This window comes from Grammomys surdaster, unplaced genomic scaffold (genome assembly GCF_004785775.1).
Source record: "Grammomys surdaster isolate TR1022 unplaced genomic scaffold, NIH_TR_1.0 362, whole genome shotgun sequence".
NCBI classification, from domain to species: Eukaryota; Metazoa; Chordata; class Mammalia; order Rodentia; family Muridae; genus Grammomys; species Grammomys surdaster.
The window spans coordinates 2932505-2948667 of record NW_021604781.1 but is presented as its reverse complement, the minus strand read 5'-3'; the positions used below and the strand labels follow the sequence as shown (position 1 = coordinate 2948667).

Below are 16163 nucleotides of genomic sequence, written 5' to 3'. Positions count from 1 at the left end.
AAGAAATGTGTGAAAAAATACATTGTGTTCTTTTTAGCTAATTGGTGAACTCCTAAGACATTATCTCAATTTGTGGATTCATTCTGTGTTAGGATTCTAGAAACAAAGGAGCAAGAAACTCTCTCTCTCTCTCTCTCTCTCTCTCTCTCTCTCTCTCTCTTTCTTTCTCTCTCCCTTCCTCCCTCCCTCCCTCCCTCTCTCTCTCTCTCCTTCCCTTCTTCCCTCCCTCCCTCCCTCTCCCTCTTTCCTTCCTTTCTCTTTTCCATCTCTTTCTCTTTCTCTTCTTGGGTATTTACTTGTTTTGAGACAAGGCCTCACATATTCCAGGCTAGCCTTGAACATGCCATATAACCCAGGCTAGCCTTGAACATGCCATATAACTATGATCTCTTGATACTTCTACCTCTGCCCACTGGATGCTGAGATTACCCAACACTCATCTCTGCAGGTTTGCTTTAAGGAATTGCCCAGGGTTTTTGGACCTTGTTAGACGCACCATCTAGGATGAAGCAGTAAGCAGAGATCAACCCAAAGGCTGCCAGCACTTGCAGAATTCCTTTTGCGGGGAGAAGTCTCTCATAGCTAAACCCGAAGGTGACTAAGTGAGATCCACCCACATTAAAGAGGATTTCCTGCCTTACTCAAAATTCAGCAATTTCATGTCGACTTCACTTTTCCCAGAAATATCTAGAATGATGCTTGACCAAGTATAGGCTCCTTAGTTCAGCCAAGCAGACACATGGAATTGGCCATCACAGGCCTTGGACCTTCCTGAGGCCTTCTGGATCTCAGTGTCACAAAGGCTGTGGCAGCTAAGGAGCCCTAGAAAAATCACTGTCCCCAGATAGAAATTTCCATAAAATAACCATGGAATTAGAAGGAGTAGAAGGGTTATCGGGAAACAGGGGAGGCATGTGCATATGATCGAAACACATTATGGACATGTATGAAATTGTCATGAAACCCATCAATATGTATAATTAACATATACTAATTAAGATTCAAGAGCTGGTGACTCTGACAATAATGTTTCAACAAAAGCTTGGGTGACAGCAGGTCACAGAGCCATCCTACAGACTTTTTTTTACTATTCTTACATGCTGGTTATCCGCATCAGGTGTGTGCGTGCCCTGTTTTGAGCCTCTTTCAGCCAGGAAACGTTTTCACCAATTTATAGATTTGCCAACCTTAACTTCTTTGAAATATTTGTCAATAAAATACACTATCATTGTATGTTTTGGTATAGGTGGCTGCTTGAATGAATAATTTGGGTAAGTGCTTTTTTCGTCAACTAAAAAAACAATTTTTTTAACAAGGGATCTACAGTGTTTGTTAGTAGAACTTTTTTTTTTTTTTTAGTTTTTTTTTATTTATTTTATGTATATTAGTACACTGTAGTTCTTTTCAGACACACCAGAAGAGGGCATCGGTTCCCATTATAGATGGTTGTGAGCCATCATGTGGTTGCTGGGAATTGAACTCAGGACCTCTGGAAGAGCTCTTAACCGCTGAGCCATCTCTCCAGCCCAACTAAGAAATCTCAATGATGAAATTAACTTCCCACTTCTCCGGTCCATTTCCTGGGCTGATTACTGGTTATTTTATCAATTCAGTTTCAAAAGAAAATTGTCAATGTTATAAATAGTTTTTATTTCCTTTGGGAAGAGTTTAATTTTTGCTGTGTACCTAAGGTTTATTTCTGGTGGAGAACTGGTAAGAATTCTTTATTATTTTCATTTTTACTGAATTTAATAACATATTTATCCTCTTGTGACAGAGTGGCACTTTTTTTCTCTTTACCAACCTTCATTTCTTTCTCCAAATACTTTATGGCTTCACTCTCTAAGTCCCTTCTTGAGGTAGCGGCTGTTAAAGCCACACCCCTCCTGTCATTTGTGTGCCACAGAGCAACCACGGGCACCACCCACAAACCTCAAGATGCCACCCGTATCTTTCTTGGCCACAAATTAAATCAATTGCAAGCTGCAGGCTAAGAAAAGTTTTAATTGTGCATATGTACTAGGTAACATCTCAGATACAAGTGGCAGGCCATCAACATTGCTATCAAAATATGTAGCATGGGAATACGTTTTTAGAAGGACAGAAAAGATGCTACAAGGGGCCCATAAATCTGCCTTCTTATGAGTATAGGTGGAATTCACATGTGCAATGATGGAGGTTTGTTTTTATTAGACAGTTTTCTGTATTAATAGGCCAAGTTGGCCTTGAACTCCCTATGTAGCCAGGGATGGTCTTGAACCCTTCATTCTACTGCCTCCACCTCCTGAGAGCTAGGATTACAGGCGCCATGCCTGGCCGCTCATGCAAACTTTTATATTTAGATTGGATATTTTTTTCCCTTTCAGTGAATCCCACTGGGGCTGTGAGGCAGAAAGCATCCTGATGTCCAATGTACCATGGCAATGGCTTAGTTTATCTAGGCTTTTCTTTTCATATTAAGATTGCTAAAGCCTATTTCAAATACCATTTGTATGCTGTACCTGCAGGGAAGAGGACCCTCTCCTGTCACTGGTTGATTGGTGTATCACCTGGCTTTACATTTCAGGGAGGGCTCATCCTGGCTGCCTGCAGATCTTTCAGCATCTTCAGTATCTTGAATGTTCATCCCACTGGCAGGATGGACATCAGACTTGTCTCCCAGGGAAATATTGGTACTGGCTTTACCTAACACATTTGCAAGAGAAGAACTTAACCCTGACGGAGGCTTGCTGGGGCTGCTGGCTGCAGAGGGCCATTCTGTGATCCAAAAAACATCATGGGTTAGCATCCCAGTCAGGTGCCTCCCGCAGAGGTTGCCAGGAAGGTCTCCAGAGTGACTGGGTGCTAAGCAAAGTCCATAGGTGATTGAATTCCTTAGATTCTTCACAGAAGTGTTCAATGTCAATGACACTCTATGCCATAGAGACAAAGTCCTTCCATCCCATAATCATACCCCTGATGGAAGCCACTGGGTCTGCCAGGGCACCATGCCTAGGGAAATGGGAAAAGAGGTTCTCTACAGAACCTTGGAGGGTCAGAGGCTGGCAAAGGGATAGAAATGTCCACCCCCTGCCTCCTCTTACCCCTTCAACCCATTGTGTGCCACAGACCTCCAAAGGGCAACATCTAGAATGTTCAGACCAATCAGATAAGTTGGCTGGATGTCTCTTCAGATTCCTGAACACTTGGAAATGAGAATTCTGCCAAAAGCGGTTCTGTAACTGATGATCTGGGTGACAGGTTGCAGTTAAAAACATCATCTATTGAACCTAAAAACATAGTAAATAAGGAGTTCGTTATTACCATCACTACGGAAAGAAAAAGTGTCACTGAAACGCATCCAAAATAGCCATTTTAGCAATTAGTAGAGAATCCTGGCTTCTAGAGGGACACTCAAAAACTAAATAGAAGTACATTGATTCTTTGCTTCTTTGTGCTATTATTACTCTTGGCTGGGTATGATGGCATATACCTTTAATCCCAGCACTCAGGAGGCAGAGGTTGATGGATCTCTGTGAGTTCATGGCCAGCCTGGTCTACATAGCAAGATTCAGGCTAGCCAGGGAGGGCTACACAATGAGACTCCTTCACAAACAAACAACAATGACATCCAGGGCTCTGACTGCTTGCCATTGGGCTGGAGAGTTGAGCTACAGCAGCAGGTACTGGGAAACATGCTTAAGACAGAGGCCAGGGCCAGGAGTCAGGGGTTCGGAGTCAGATTCTGACTGTTGGTTGGTTTACTCAACTTGCAGGGCTGAGGAAGGAAACAAGGGCTCCCCACATGCCGCGCAAACACTCTTCTACTGAGTTACATTCCCAGCTAGAGATCAGCTTCTGAAGTGGACAGAACCAGGTTGGCAGTCGGTCCAAGGGCTGCGTGCCAGGCTTGGCAACCTGCCATTGCAACAGGTGTGCCTAGCTGTGCTTTCTGTAATGACAGCCAACTCCCAGGGGGTCCGTCCTCTCCAAGGCTCTCGAGCTGAGGAGGTCCCAGATCTGGCTCTGGGGAAACTTTCTAGGGAATGCGAACTTTCTAGGGTTTGTTACTCTGTGTGCCCTGGTGGAAACCCTAAGCAGATACAGGGAGGGAGGGTGAGTCACAGTGAAACAGGAAGACTATCCAGGATGCTAGGGCCAGTGGGTGAGACTGAGGATCTGAGGATCCAGCAACAGTGGCACAGCCAAAGCAAGGTGAGCCCACCCACAAAGCTTTTGTTTGTAACAGGCAGAGAGAAGAGGCCTAAGAGAGGGTAGGGGTTGGGAGGTGAGCAAAACAGAGCCTGAAATGAAGGGGAGAAACAGACTCAGAGAAAGAAAAGCAAGAGAAAGAGGGAAAAAGAGAGACAGTGACAGAGGCAGAGGGAGGGAGAAAGGAAGGGAGAAAGGGAGAGAGGGAGGGAGGGAGGGAGGGGGGGAGGCAGGGAGGGCGGGAGGGAGGGAGGGGAGGACACAGACAATTTCCAGGAAGAAAAAAAAAAGCCCCTGACTTTGGCTGCACACAAAGGAAGAAAGAACTGCCACTAAATACAATTAATCCAGACTGTTGACATCTGCTCTGCAGAACACTACAGGGGCCCTGAGCTGGCAGTTGCTACAAACAGCCACCAGAGCCCTGGTCCAGGAAGTGCTCTGGGGCCCCCTGGACTAGCTAACCCTCAGAGAGCAGCTCACTCAGGAGGAAGCCATCTGCCTGAGCCGCATGCGTTTCAAAGCTGAGATCTCACCATATGCCATGTGCGTTTGTTACATGAAACCTTCCTAGGAGTTATTCTTGCAGTATCTAAGAACCCTTACGAATATACTGCTAAATCAGAGATCATAGCCACTGAGACTTTCAAGCTAGCTGCACGCCCTGTTGCCCTGAGTTCATGTGAAGGTAAAGGAGGCAGCTCTCTTCCAAGATAGTTTAAACCTCGTGTGCTGAAGTGAGTGTATATAGTCACTTAAATTCATAATTTTTCCCTTAAGTTAATAATTTCAGGTTACCCTCTGCTTTGGCTATATCATATAACTGCTCTGTCAGAAACTTTAGGAGGCTTACAAGAAAAACTCACTATATCTTTCTTCCTTTTTCTTGTCTTTTTCCTTTTCACCTCTTATTCTTTTTATCTGAAACAGGATCTCCCTGTATTGCCTAGGCTGGCCTCAAATTCCTGGATCCATCCTGTCCTCCAGCCACACCCTTGATGCAGCCTCATGACCAGCTGGAATACAGGTGCATGCCACCATGCCCAGCTTCTCCTTCAGGGGAACACCTCTTATTCCTTCACACACACACACACACACACACACACACACACACAAGTTGGAGCTATCAGGTTTTTAGTTTTTGTTTTTAACTCACTCTCTGGAACTGTGTAAACCAGGCTGGCTTTGAACTTACAGAAACCAACTGGCCTCTGCCTTCCAAGTACTGAGATCAAAGGTGTAGGCCAGGGTATCACTGTTCACTCTGGTAAAGAGGCAGACCTCGGGCATTTCAGTTAGTGGCAACTTGGTTTTTACTCCACCCTTCAAGCTAACCGCTTTTCCCGAACCCTGAGAGTTTGCCACGTACCTCTAGATGTGACACTAAACTTCCGATCAGAGAAACTACTCCTTCGGATTAGAGGTTCACTCATTTTTTCCAAAAATAATTGAATCGTTTCTTTCTTTTCTGGGTTCGTGCTTGTCAAGTTCAGAACCTTTCCGTGCACTTTTACGGTGGAATTGCTGAGCCCAAACCAGTAGAAGAAATCAAACAGGGCATCCGCCTTGAACTCGTAGGCGAAGCTCAAATTCTCTCCATTCAGCACGATAGTTCCTGGAGGAAAAAAAGTCTTCACTACTTCCTGGAAATCAAACTGAAAGAGAAAAGAGTTTATTGTCATGGGATACGAAACCGTTGTGAGCATTATAAAATCTACCGCAACCCGGATGTCCACAGCCAAACACCCTGAGGTGCCCAGGAGGAAGAGGCATGGTCCCTTTGTGGGGCGGGAGCCCCCCTGCGGAAAACCCAGCTCACCTGAAGTCTATAGCTTTCTCCAATCACTGAGGAAATGACCATGTCCATTCCTTGCTCTATCTGCCTTCTTATCTTGGGGTGCCTTGTGTTCACAAGAAACGCATAGGTCCTTTCTAGAAGTCAAGAAGCAGATGTTAGAAAAAGTGAAAAGCGTTGTTTGTGTGACATGAATGTGTTGCTTCCAATTAGCAGAGGCGTGGCTGGAACCGCTTTGGAAGATGAAGATGCAGCTACTCTTTCCTGCCAGCTTCCTCAGTTTCATACCTGTTGAGGTTTTGTCTTTTATTGTCTATCGTATTGCTAAGTGTGGGCTCCCAAGACCTGGAGTCTGCATGTAACCCATATGGCCCTGCTCCCAAGTTAATTCTGATTGGTGAATAAAGATGCCGACAGCCAATAGCTGGGCAGAAGAGACATAGGTGGGGTTTAGGGTTTGGATGATGATGAAGAAGGTGCAGGAGAGAGGAGGAAGGAGAAGCCACCATGGGTTAAGGATCAAGAGATCATAGCTCCAAGAGCTGCCCAACTAGAGCTAAGAGTAGTCCAGATGGAACATAATAAATAGTAAGCGATAACTTGGGGTTGGGTAAGCAGCTGCCCAGCTCTTGTGCTGTTTGATGCTATCATGGTTTGAATATGCTTGACCCAGGGAGTGGCACTATTTGGAGGTGTGGCCTTATCAGTGTAGGTATGTCACTGTGGGTGTGGGCTTTAAGACCCTCATCCTAGCTGCCTGGAAGTCAATGTTCTGAAGGCTAGCAGCCTTCAGATGAAGATGCAGAGCTCTCAGCTCCTCCTGCACCATGTCTGCCTGGATGCTGCCATGTTCCTGCCTTGATGATAATGGACTGAACCTCTGAACCTCTAAGCCAGCCCCAATTAAATGTTGTCCTTTATAAGAGTTGCTTTGGTCATGGAGTCTGTTCTCAGCAGTAAAACCCTAACTAAGACAGAGGCTTATTGTAAATATAAAGGCTGTGATTGTGTCTTTCATCCAGGAACTCAATAACCAAGGCAGGGTAGAAACCCAGTCTGGGATTAAAATATTTAATACAATAATACCACCAGAGCCTAGTGAGGTTTCTAGAAATGTTCCCCGAAATGTTGCAAATGTAAAAGGCACTCTGGCCACTGTGAGAGCAGCCTAGGGAATCAGCCACCTTGTATATCAGAAGTCCCTTACGTGAGTACTTCCTCTCCATAGCCTGCTAGCTCCGTGCGTCTAGCTTATAAAGAGTGGCCTGGTTCTCACCAGCACCTCACGTGCAAAGCAGAAAACCAGCAGAACGCAGGGAAGAAGCCCCCTTGTGCTTACTACCCCACCAGCCTCTAGGAGAACTGGCGCTTACTGTCAAGGCAGAGTTAGACTCTTTTGGCATCTTTTTTTTTTTTTTAACATTGATTTATTGGTGGTGTTTGTACGCTTGAAGGTATGCATCCAGAAATCAGAGGTCAGCTTACTTGAATCAGCTCTTGCCTCTATGTTGTGATTGCTGGGATGACATTTAGGCTCCCTATGCTTCTAAGCCAGATTCTCAACCCGTGGGGCATGACCCCTTTAGGGACCACGTATCAGATGTCCTGCATATCAGATATTTATATTACTGTTGATAGCAGTAGCAAAATTATATCTATGAAGTAGTATTGAAATACTTTATGGTTGGGGCTCCCCATAACACAAGGAACTGTCTTAAAAGGGTCACAGCCTTAGAAGGTTGAGAAGCATTTTAAACCATCCCCATCGCTCCAGGCTAGAGTTCCCAGCACCAAGGCACTGGAAGTGGAGTCCACCCGCTGATCTTACCCAACACAGGATATAAAGAAAGGGAAGATTGTTTCCTCATTAAAAACACCGGAATCTTATTAGCTATTAATCTCTTTCCATTCCCAGAGTCAAGCCGGCATTACTCAAGTGCATCATCAAGGGAGGGGGGACATGCACGTCAGAGTCTGTGTAAAGGCGTGGACCAGCTGTGGTGTGATTCTGAGACTATTCTATTGCTTTTGGGATGTCTCAAGGGGCAAATCCTGAGAGCCAAAGGCAAGTGTTTACATTTTAAGGAATGAAGTTTTTGGCAGATTTGTTTTTCTTTTATGTATGTGGATGTTTTGCCTGCTTGTATGCCTGTGGACCACTTGCATGCCCAGTGCCCTCAGAGGCCACAGAGGACCGCACGTGCCTAGGACTGGAGATGCAGATGGTTGTAACACCGTGGGGGTGCTGGGAATAGAACCCAGGTCCTCTGGAAGTGCAGCCGGTGCTTTTTACTGCTGAGCCAGCTCTCCAGCCCTGGATGGATTTTAAACTCAGCTCACTCGCTTTTAGTTTTCCTGCCCACACTTTCCCTTCTTCTGAAGTTTTAAAAGGAGCTTGAGATATTAACCATCCTATACGGTATTTGAGATGAGAGATAAAATAAAGCAAGCAGGCCGGTTGGTACTTGGAATTGAATTTCATGCAAATCAACCAAGACCTTTCAAAGGCTCATTAAACAGCTAGGTCTAGCCTCTCTCACAGCTGGGCAGGTTGTACCCTGCACATTTATAGACCTGTCAATCTGTGTGTTCACTATGACAGACTTCTAGATGAAGCATTGCTTGTCTCGAGGATGCGGTAACTGCTGATTTGCATAAAATGCAGTCTAGAATAGCCGCGGAGCTGACATGTTGCCTTAGTTACAGTTCTCATCGTAGGAGCTCAGCCATCTTTTGTTTTTATATTATAGAACTTTTTCACGTCTGAGCTTTTCTCACAGTTGAGCAGCTGTTGGGCTCCCATGCCTCCTCCGGTGCCCCTCCTGTAGATGTTATCATGCAACTATGATCTGCGAGCCTCTCGAAGATCCCTTCTGATACCACACTTTGATTAAAATGCTAAACTCAGACGAATTCCTCGAGGAATTGAAAGAAAGAATGATATGGGGGGGGGTCAGGGGAGGAGGAGGACCTCTACATCTGTGAATTACAATCTTGGAGACCTGGTTGGCTTCCTGGTCATTGCCGAGCCAGGTCACATGTGGTACTAGGATGCTCTCACAGTGTGGCTGGTCAATGTGCTCTCGTCTCCCCTGCAAACAGAGTGCTCTGACTTGGGGTTATGAACGATGAGCACAGAGCCCTCCAATAATCAGCTGAGAGGGGAGGCTTGGGTGAGTCTGTCTGAAGTGATCCAGTCACTACTTATTACCCTGGACTCACTTGAAGAATACTACCTAGAATCAGGCTCTACAATTTCACTTAACACAGAATGTTTTGCCGGTAACTTTCCTGTAGAGGTAATTAGTTAACCTCTCTGTGCTTCCGACAGGTTGCACACACACACCCGCCCAAGAGCTATCTGGATTCGAAAATTTTAAAGACACACACAGACACACACACACACACCAGTTAATTTTAACATGCCTTACTAGCATAACGGCTGGGCATGTCTACTCCTTCCTGCTGCTAACAAACACTTCCCCCCATCCTCCCACCCCCCCCCAGTACTCCTGAGTTAACATCTTTTAAAATCTAGATTTTTATCTCTGCTACCCAAGGCCCAATAGGGCAGTGGCCTGTGTGGCCACTTACCCTGATTCTCATGTCTTTCTTCTTTCCCATCATGGCGGTCTCTGCCTTCTTCCTCTCTCCCCGTTTCTCACCTTTGCAAATCTCGAAGTCTTTCCTCAGTCTACCTGCCCAGACATTGGCTATTGGCATCTTTATTTCCCAATCAAAACCAATTGGGGGCAGTGACCTGCAGCGTCTTACAAGCACATGTGGGAATTCCCATGGAATTTGGGAATCCATTAAATCAAGTGCCCAACACTTTCCCACATTATCAGTCTGAGCAGAGGAGAGAAGAAAAATGGAGAAGTGTTTACACTGGAATTTGAATTACATGGTTGTCACCAGTTAATGTGAAAAACCTAAAGAGATGTGTTTAAACATGCAACTCTAACACTCAAGAACACAAAACCTGAAGCACTTATAACCACCTTAGGAAAAACATCTTGGTTTCCTCTTCTTTAAAAGAATGACAGAATATGTCACTTTGCATCCTACCAAAATAGTATTTAATACCTCTATCCTAGGAAAGTTATTAACTATGGGGACAGAAAGGAGTCAGGAGCTAAAAGCATGAACTCTTCTTGCAGAGGACCTGGATTGGGTTCCCAGCACCCACATCAGGTGACCGACAACTACCTGTTACTCCAGCTCTGGGAAATCTAATGCCTTCTTCTAGCCCCTGAAGATACTGTACTCATGTACAGAAATCACACTGGACACACACACAATTTAAAATAAAATTTAAGGGTTGGAGAGTTGGTTCAGAGGTTAAGAGCACTGGTTGCTTTTCCAGAGGACCTGGGTTCTCTGTTCTATTCACTGTACCCACATGGCAGCTTACACCCATCTGTAACTGCAGTTCCAGAGGAGCCAATGCCCTCTCTGACTTCCTAAGGCACTAGGTATAAAAATAATTATCACCTGGGTGTGGTGGTGCACACCTTTAATCCCAACACTCAGGAGGCAGCGGCAGGCAGATCTCTGTGAGTTCGAGGCCAGCCTAGTCTACAAAGCAAGTCCAGGATAGCCAGGGCTCTGTTACACAGAGAAACCCTGTCTCAAAAAAAAAAAATTAAAAAAATAAAATAAAAATAAATAAATAAATAAATAAATAAATGGCTGGAGAGACGGCTCAGCAGTTAAGAACACTGACTGCTCTTCCAGAGGTCCTGAGTTCAATTCCCAGCAACCACATGGTGGCTCTCAACGCTCTGTAATGGGACCCAATGTCCTCTCCTGGTGTGTCTGAAGACAGCTACAGTGTACTCACATACATTAAATAAATAATAAATAAATAAATGTTTAAAAAAAACAAAAAAGAATTATCAACTGTACCTCCTTTTGTGCTCAAAACGTCTGCATTTGGCCGCTAGGACCTGTGAGGTTGTTGGAGCAGCTAGTGATGGGAGAGCATGCCTCAGACCCAGTGTGTGATACATGACAGTCCTGCCACCCAACCCAAAAGGCTCAGAATGTCAGATCACTTCCTGTCTAGAAAGGAAACCTCTGCGTCAGGTCACTTCCTGCCTGAACAGGAAGTCAGAAGCTCAGAAGTTTGCATCATTAGGTTTGCTTTGCCAGTGTGTGCCGTGCTCCAAGCGGCTGCACAGGGCAGGTTGCTCATCGCCGCCCTTGGCATAAGCTCACATCTATCGTCCTTTCTTCAGGCCTCTCCGACTTTAGCCCACAACCCAGCAAAGCAGAACCAAATGCAGATTATATGTTTCTATACCTACCTTTTGAGATGTCCTTCTTGGTCTGCACGTTAATAAAGAATAGCATGGGCTTGCTCAGTATTGTTTCCCTGTAGTCTTTATAATCACAGTAGTTGGTCAGTTCCACGTATCTATGAAAAAGCAGAAATAGCTGGAGATGTGGCATCCACTTTCATGTGAGGAAGGAGATGTACTGACTGGACACGCACCTGCCTCAGCCGTGGCCTTTGAGGGATGTTTCCTAAAATGTATTCTAATAGAGGATACCACATTTTATACATATAAGGAAATTGCCTTCTGGTCATTGACTGACAGTTCTATGGCCTCTGGGATGGCTTGGTGTCAATGTGTGGCATTCACCAGAGGAGCCCAGTGTCATATATCATGATGTGGGCAGAGTTCATCTGAAGGTATCAGAATCCAGAGTCCCCCTGAATCAGTAGTGAACAACACTCCCCATCACCCCTCATCCTCTCTCCCATGCTCTGTCGCTCTCTGATCTGTCTCTCTCTCTTTGTGTCTCTCTATCTCTCTGCTCTCTCTGTCTCTCTGTGTGAGTTTGTCTCATATCTACAATAAATACCTCCCCCTTAATCTTAAAATTAAAACAAAACAAAACTGAAAAGGTAGAACTCACTGAATCTTATCCTGTGGACTCATCTTGTCTAATAGGTCTGGAATTTTCTATCTCCCCCTCGTTTCCCCATTCTAATCCAGAAATAAGCATCCCTCCTGCATGGATCACACCATTCGTCATTATTCCTACAAACTACTACTAATTCAAATTTTCTCAATTCTCAGTTTGTGTAACTGAAAGAAAGTCAAACTTCTAATGGATTTCTGCTTATATCCTCATTAAATTTAGCTGCCTTGGTTTTGCTCTGCTATTCTACTCTAGAAAGATTTCTTCGAATCCTGACTCTCAGTCTAGACAGTTAGCTTTCTCTCCACTGCCCTTTGATTTTTTTTCCAAACAGCCTTCATACGCCTCCACATGGTTAACAAAAAGATCCAAATGCAAACTGGGGTCCTTCAAGTGTGCGGTGGTTTGACTGAGCACAGCCTCCATAGAATCATGTGCTTGATGCCTGGTCCCTAGTTGGTGGAATTGTTAGACAAGAATTAGGAATTGTGTGGTCTTGTTGGAAGACGTATGTCTCTGGGGGCAGAAGATGCTGAAATCATTGGATGACACCACATCTGTACACATCTGTACACTAGACAGTGATGCTAACATGCTGAAAGCTAAATGATGGCAAAAGGGTAGCATCTGCAGCCAGGATACTCAGGACAAGGGGATGTGGCACATGCTGGAGCAGGACACAAGACCACAACCTCCGGATCTCAGTGGTGTGCTGTTCAAAATGTACGATTTGTTAATATTTGGAGCTTCTAGTTTAGCACGTTTGACCGACGTTAACCACAGTTAACTTAAATGAAGGGAAGCCAGACCGAGTGAAGGACATGATTCTAATTCGTCAATTCCCAGTTCCCAGTTCCCAGTTCCCAGTTACACTCCCTTTGTCAAACACCTCAAAATTCCAACGAAATAAGTAAGTGTGGGTGCTTATTTGAAAATTATTATTATAAAACTTTGAATACAAAATCCTTACAATTCACAAAGATCAGGGGTCTCGTCCTTCAGCTCCATGGGTGTCTCAGGAGCTAACACTGAGCTGATGCTTTGACTTCAGGGTGTCTTACTAGATGACGTCAGGGACCAGTTATTCTGGATTAGTAATGAAGTAGCACCTTGCTGCACTGAATACTTACCGGTTTTGCTAAGGTTATCGTAGGGGATGGTAAAATGCAAACAACTTTAAGGTTACTTTTATGTAGCAAGTCCTCTTAACACTCAATTGTTCATGTCACCCTGTCCCCAAATCACTTTTAGGCTCTAACTTCTAAGCTTGGCCTCAGAACAAGGATCAGAGGGCAGGACAATGTCAGAGAAAGCAATGTTTCAAAATAAGATACAGTTCATGTCCACGCTCAGTGATGTGTGAACATATTTCAGAACAAAGCTCACTGTGATCCTGACCCACGCCTAACCTTGAACTGGACCAGAGCTCTCTGTGACCACTGTGAGGTAGATTTTGAAAATACGAAGATGAGGAAGAAAATACCTTTGCCACCCAGAGCTACACGATGCATTTGAGAGCCAGATAAAACACAAGATTTAAACGTGCAACAGAAGAGATAGACATCCTTGCTTAGGGTGTGGTCCCTGGATCAACAGCATCAGAATGCCAAATACAGAATTCAAGCCCCTGGACAGTTTCATCCAACCAGAATCTGTGTTTTATCAAGAACCCCGGAACCTTTCCTGTTAAGTTGTCAATAGTTTGAAAAAACACCCCTGTGTTAAAGTAACTTATATTCTCCCGTAGTAATTGTCGTCTCAAAGGCTTACTGCCTCCGTCTGCTGACCTAGACCTAGCCTTAGAAGCTTCTAGTCTCCATACAATCTTATCTAGGCCTGGAAGGTTTTTAACGTCAGAGACTTACTGCTGAATAAGCTCACCGTTTCTAGGTCTTTCTGAATTCTGACTGGCTGGTTCAACTCAGCTGTTCTGACTCAAACTGCTCTCTAAGCTGGCTGGTTCAATCTGGCTTCTCTCTCAGCCTGACTTATTGTATTCACCTGTATCTAGCTTGTTCTCTCTTCAATCTGTCTCTGCAAAACTATTCTGGTAAAACTGCCTTCTCTCTCTCTCTCTCTCTCTCTCTCTCTCTCTCTCTCTCTCTCTCTCTCTCTCTCTCTCTCTCCTGCCCAAGTAACTTCCCTTTCCCTCTCTCTTCTTGTGAGAGTTGGGCATACCCTATTCTGCCAAATCTTTCTCTGATTCATCACTTTGTCTGCCATTCAATTAGAAGTCACTTTCAGACACAGCTGGTTCCTTCTAACAACTAAGTTTTCCTTCATTGTTTGGGATTAAAGGCATGTACCACCATGCCTGGACCTACACTTTTCTTTACCCGAAACTTGTTCTTACCAGGCTGGCCTTGAACTCAGAGATCTGCTTGCCTCTGTCTCCTGGGATTAAAGATGTGTCTGTATTCCAGCTGGTTCACACAGACCTAGAAGGTCTTTGGATGTGACCTCTTGGTAGAGCAGTCATGTTCTGAATTAAACTCTAAACCTGTGGAAAAGGGTATCCCACCATTCAGGGTACATAAATAAGGGGAACAAGGAGCAGGGAACTAGTCGCCTACTGAGGCGAGGTAGGTATGGGTAAGAGACTGTTCTGTCACACCAAACACACACAGGGAGATTGGCAAAGAGGAAGAGGGCTGCAGTAGCTGGCAGGGGTGAGGCAGGATGGGTGACTAGATGTCAGAAGGCAGGCAGCCATTCAACAGTGACCAGGTGTGCTGAAACTAGTAAGCAGCAGAGTGTGGCTAAAAATTAGAGCAAGGCCGTGAGGGAACAAAGCCAGGAAATGAGAGCCTTGGCTATGTTCTCTCAAGCTATTTAACTTTGCTCACACTCATTTTCATCACCAGACAAAGAGACAAGCAGCTTGCCACAATAGGGTGACTGGATCAAATACGGTGCAAAGGAGGCTTATGGGGGTACTACTTAGTAACAATACAAAAACTAACACCTGACAATGGTCAATACCTGCCAGTATTTGTTTCTTCGGGGCTTCATCAATTTAAATTCTGATACAGCAAGGCTTTAAGACTGGGGTGATTTGTTAAAATATAGCTTGTATTTTTAATTTAATGGGTGCATGTGTTTCTGTGGGTGTTTGTGCATTGCGTGCAGTGCCCACAGAGGCCAGAGGGAGCGCCAGATACCCCGGAGCTGGAGTTCCGGGCAGTTGTGAGCCATCTGACTTAGATACTGGGAATGGAACTCCAGTTCCCGATAAGCCATCCCCATTTTGTCTTTATTTTATATGGCGATTATTATTCTCTGCCATGGAAGCTGAGTTATACAGAAGGTAAGGAAATGTTCCTATCAGGGTTCCTCCACTGATACAGCGCAGAACTGTATCACAAACACTTCCTCTAGACCGGGTCCCACCCAGATCACAGTTCAGTGTGTCCTGGAGAAGGGTTCTGCACATGTCGGTTTCTACGTCTGAGACTGGACAAAGAAGAGGATGTCTCAAGACAGAGCCCAAGCTAGCAGAGCAGAGACCTGCAAGCTGCCACTGGGAGTGGCAACCCTGAGGGGGCTGGCAGAGAGCTGGAACTCCTCACTGTAGAGTGCCAATGCAGGCCTTTACCCATAATTCCCAAGCATTCTACCCAACAGGGACCCCTGGGGAGGGTATGGCTGTTGCTTATCTCCTAGCTAGTTGGCTGTAGATAGGGGCAGGTTCTACCATTTCTTCCTTTAAAATCTCTGCACTTTTAAAAGGCTGTTTTATATTCCATGTGAATGATGGATAGAAACCCTGTTATTTATTTGGGGCTCCTGGACCTGTGAGAAGCTGCCACTGGCCATTGGAAGGCAGAGCCACTTCCTGTTTGAGGCAGTTTCCTGAAAACACAGGGCTAGTCAGACAACGCTTCTTAGACACCACAGCTCAGCTGATTCCCGTGTCTTCGTAGGTTCATTACTAATCCTCATTTTCCCATCATAAAAAAAATAAATAGCAATGGTGCCCCCATTGTAACACTTTACAAGATGACACTGGGCAAAATGCTTTGCACCCTTCTGGGGATTCAAGTTAATATTAGTAGACGCCCTTCCTGTTTTATTGATTTAGACTTCCCAGGAGTCTCTTTCACACCAGGGAGCAGTGCATGTGCAGAATTCAAGGCCGTGTTTGCCAGACATTGCCACTGCATGTCAGTAATAGGCTGCATCCTAGGGGGAAGACAGGTGGTATGTGTGTGCACATGTGCATATGTGTGTGTGTGTGTGTGTGTGT

General features: G+C 45.0%; 1 protein-coding gene across 1 annotated transcript in view; it reads right to left on the bottom strand.

Annotated features, from left to right (window-relative positions):
• Nucleotides 1-1984: 1984 nt before the first annotated feature.
• Nucleotides 1985-16163, bottom strand: part of Medag (mesenteric estrogen dependent adipogenesis) — a 16808-nt gene continuing 2629 nt past the window's right edge. The window contains exons 2-5 of the mRNA XM_028779814.1: nt 11296-11405; nt 6011-6123; nt 5561-5846; nt 1985-3269 (exon numbers count right to left, since the gene is read on the bottom strand). Of these exons, the coding sequence (XP_028635647.1) occupies nt 3145-3269; nt 5561-5846; nt 6011-6123; nt 11296-11405 (634 nt within the window). The 3' untranslated portion in view covers nt 1985-3144. The remainder of the gene's footprint in view (nt 3270-5560; nt 5847-6010; nt 6124-11295; nt 11406-16163) is intronic.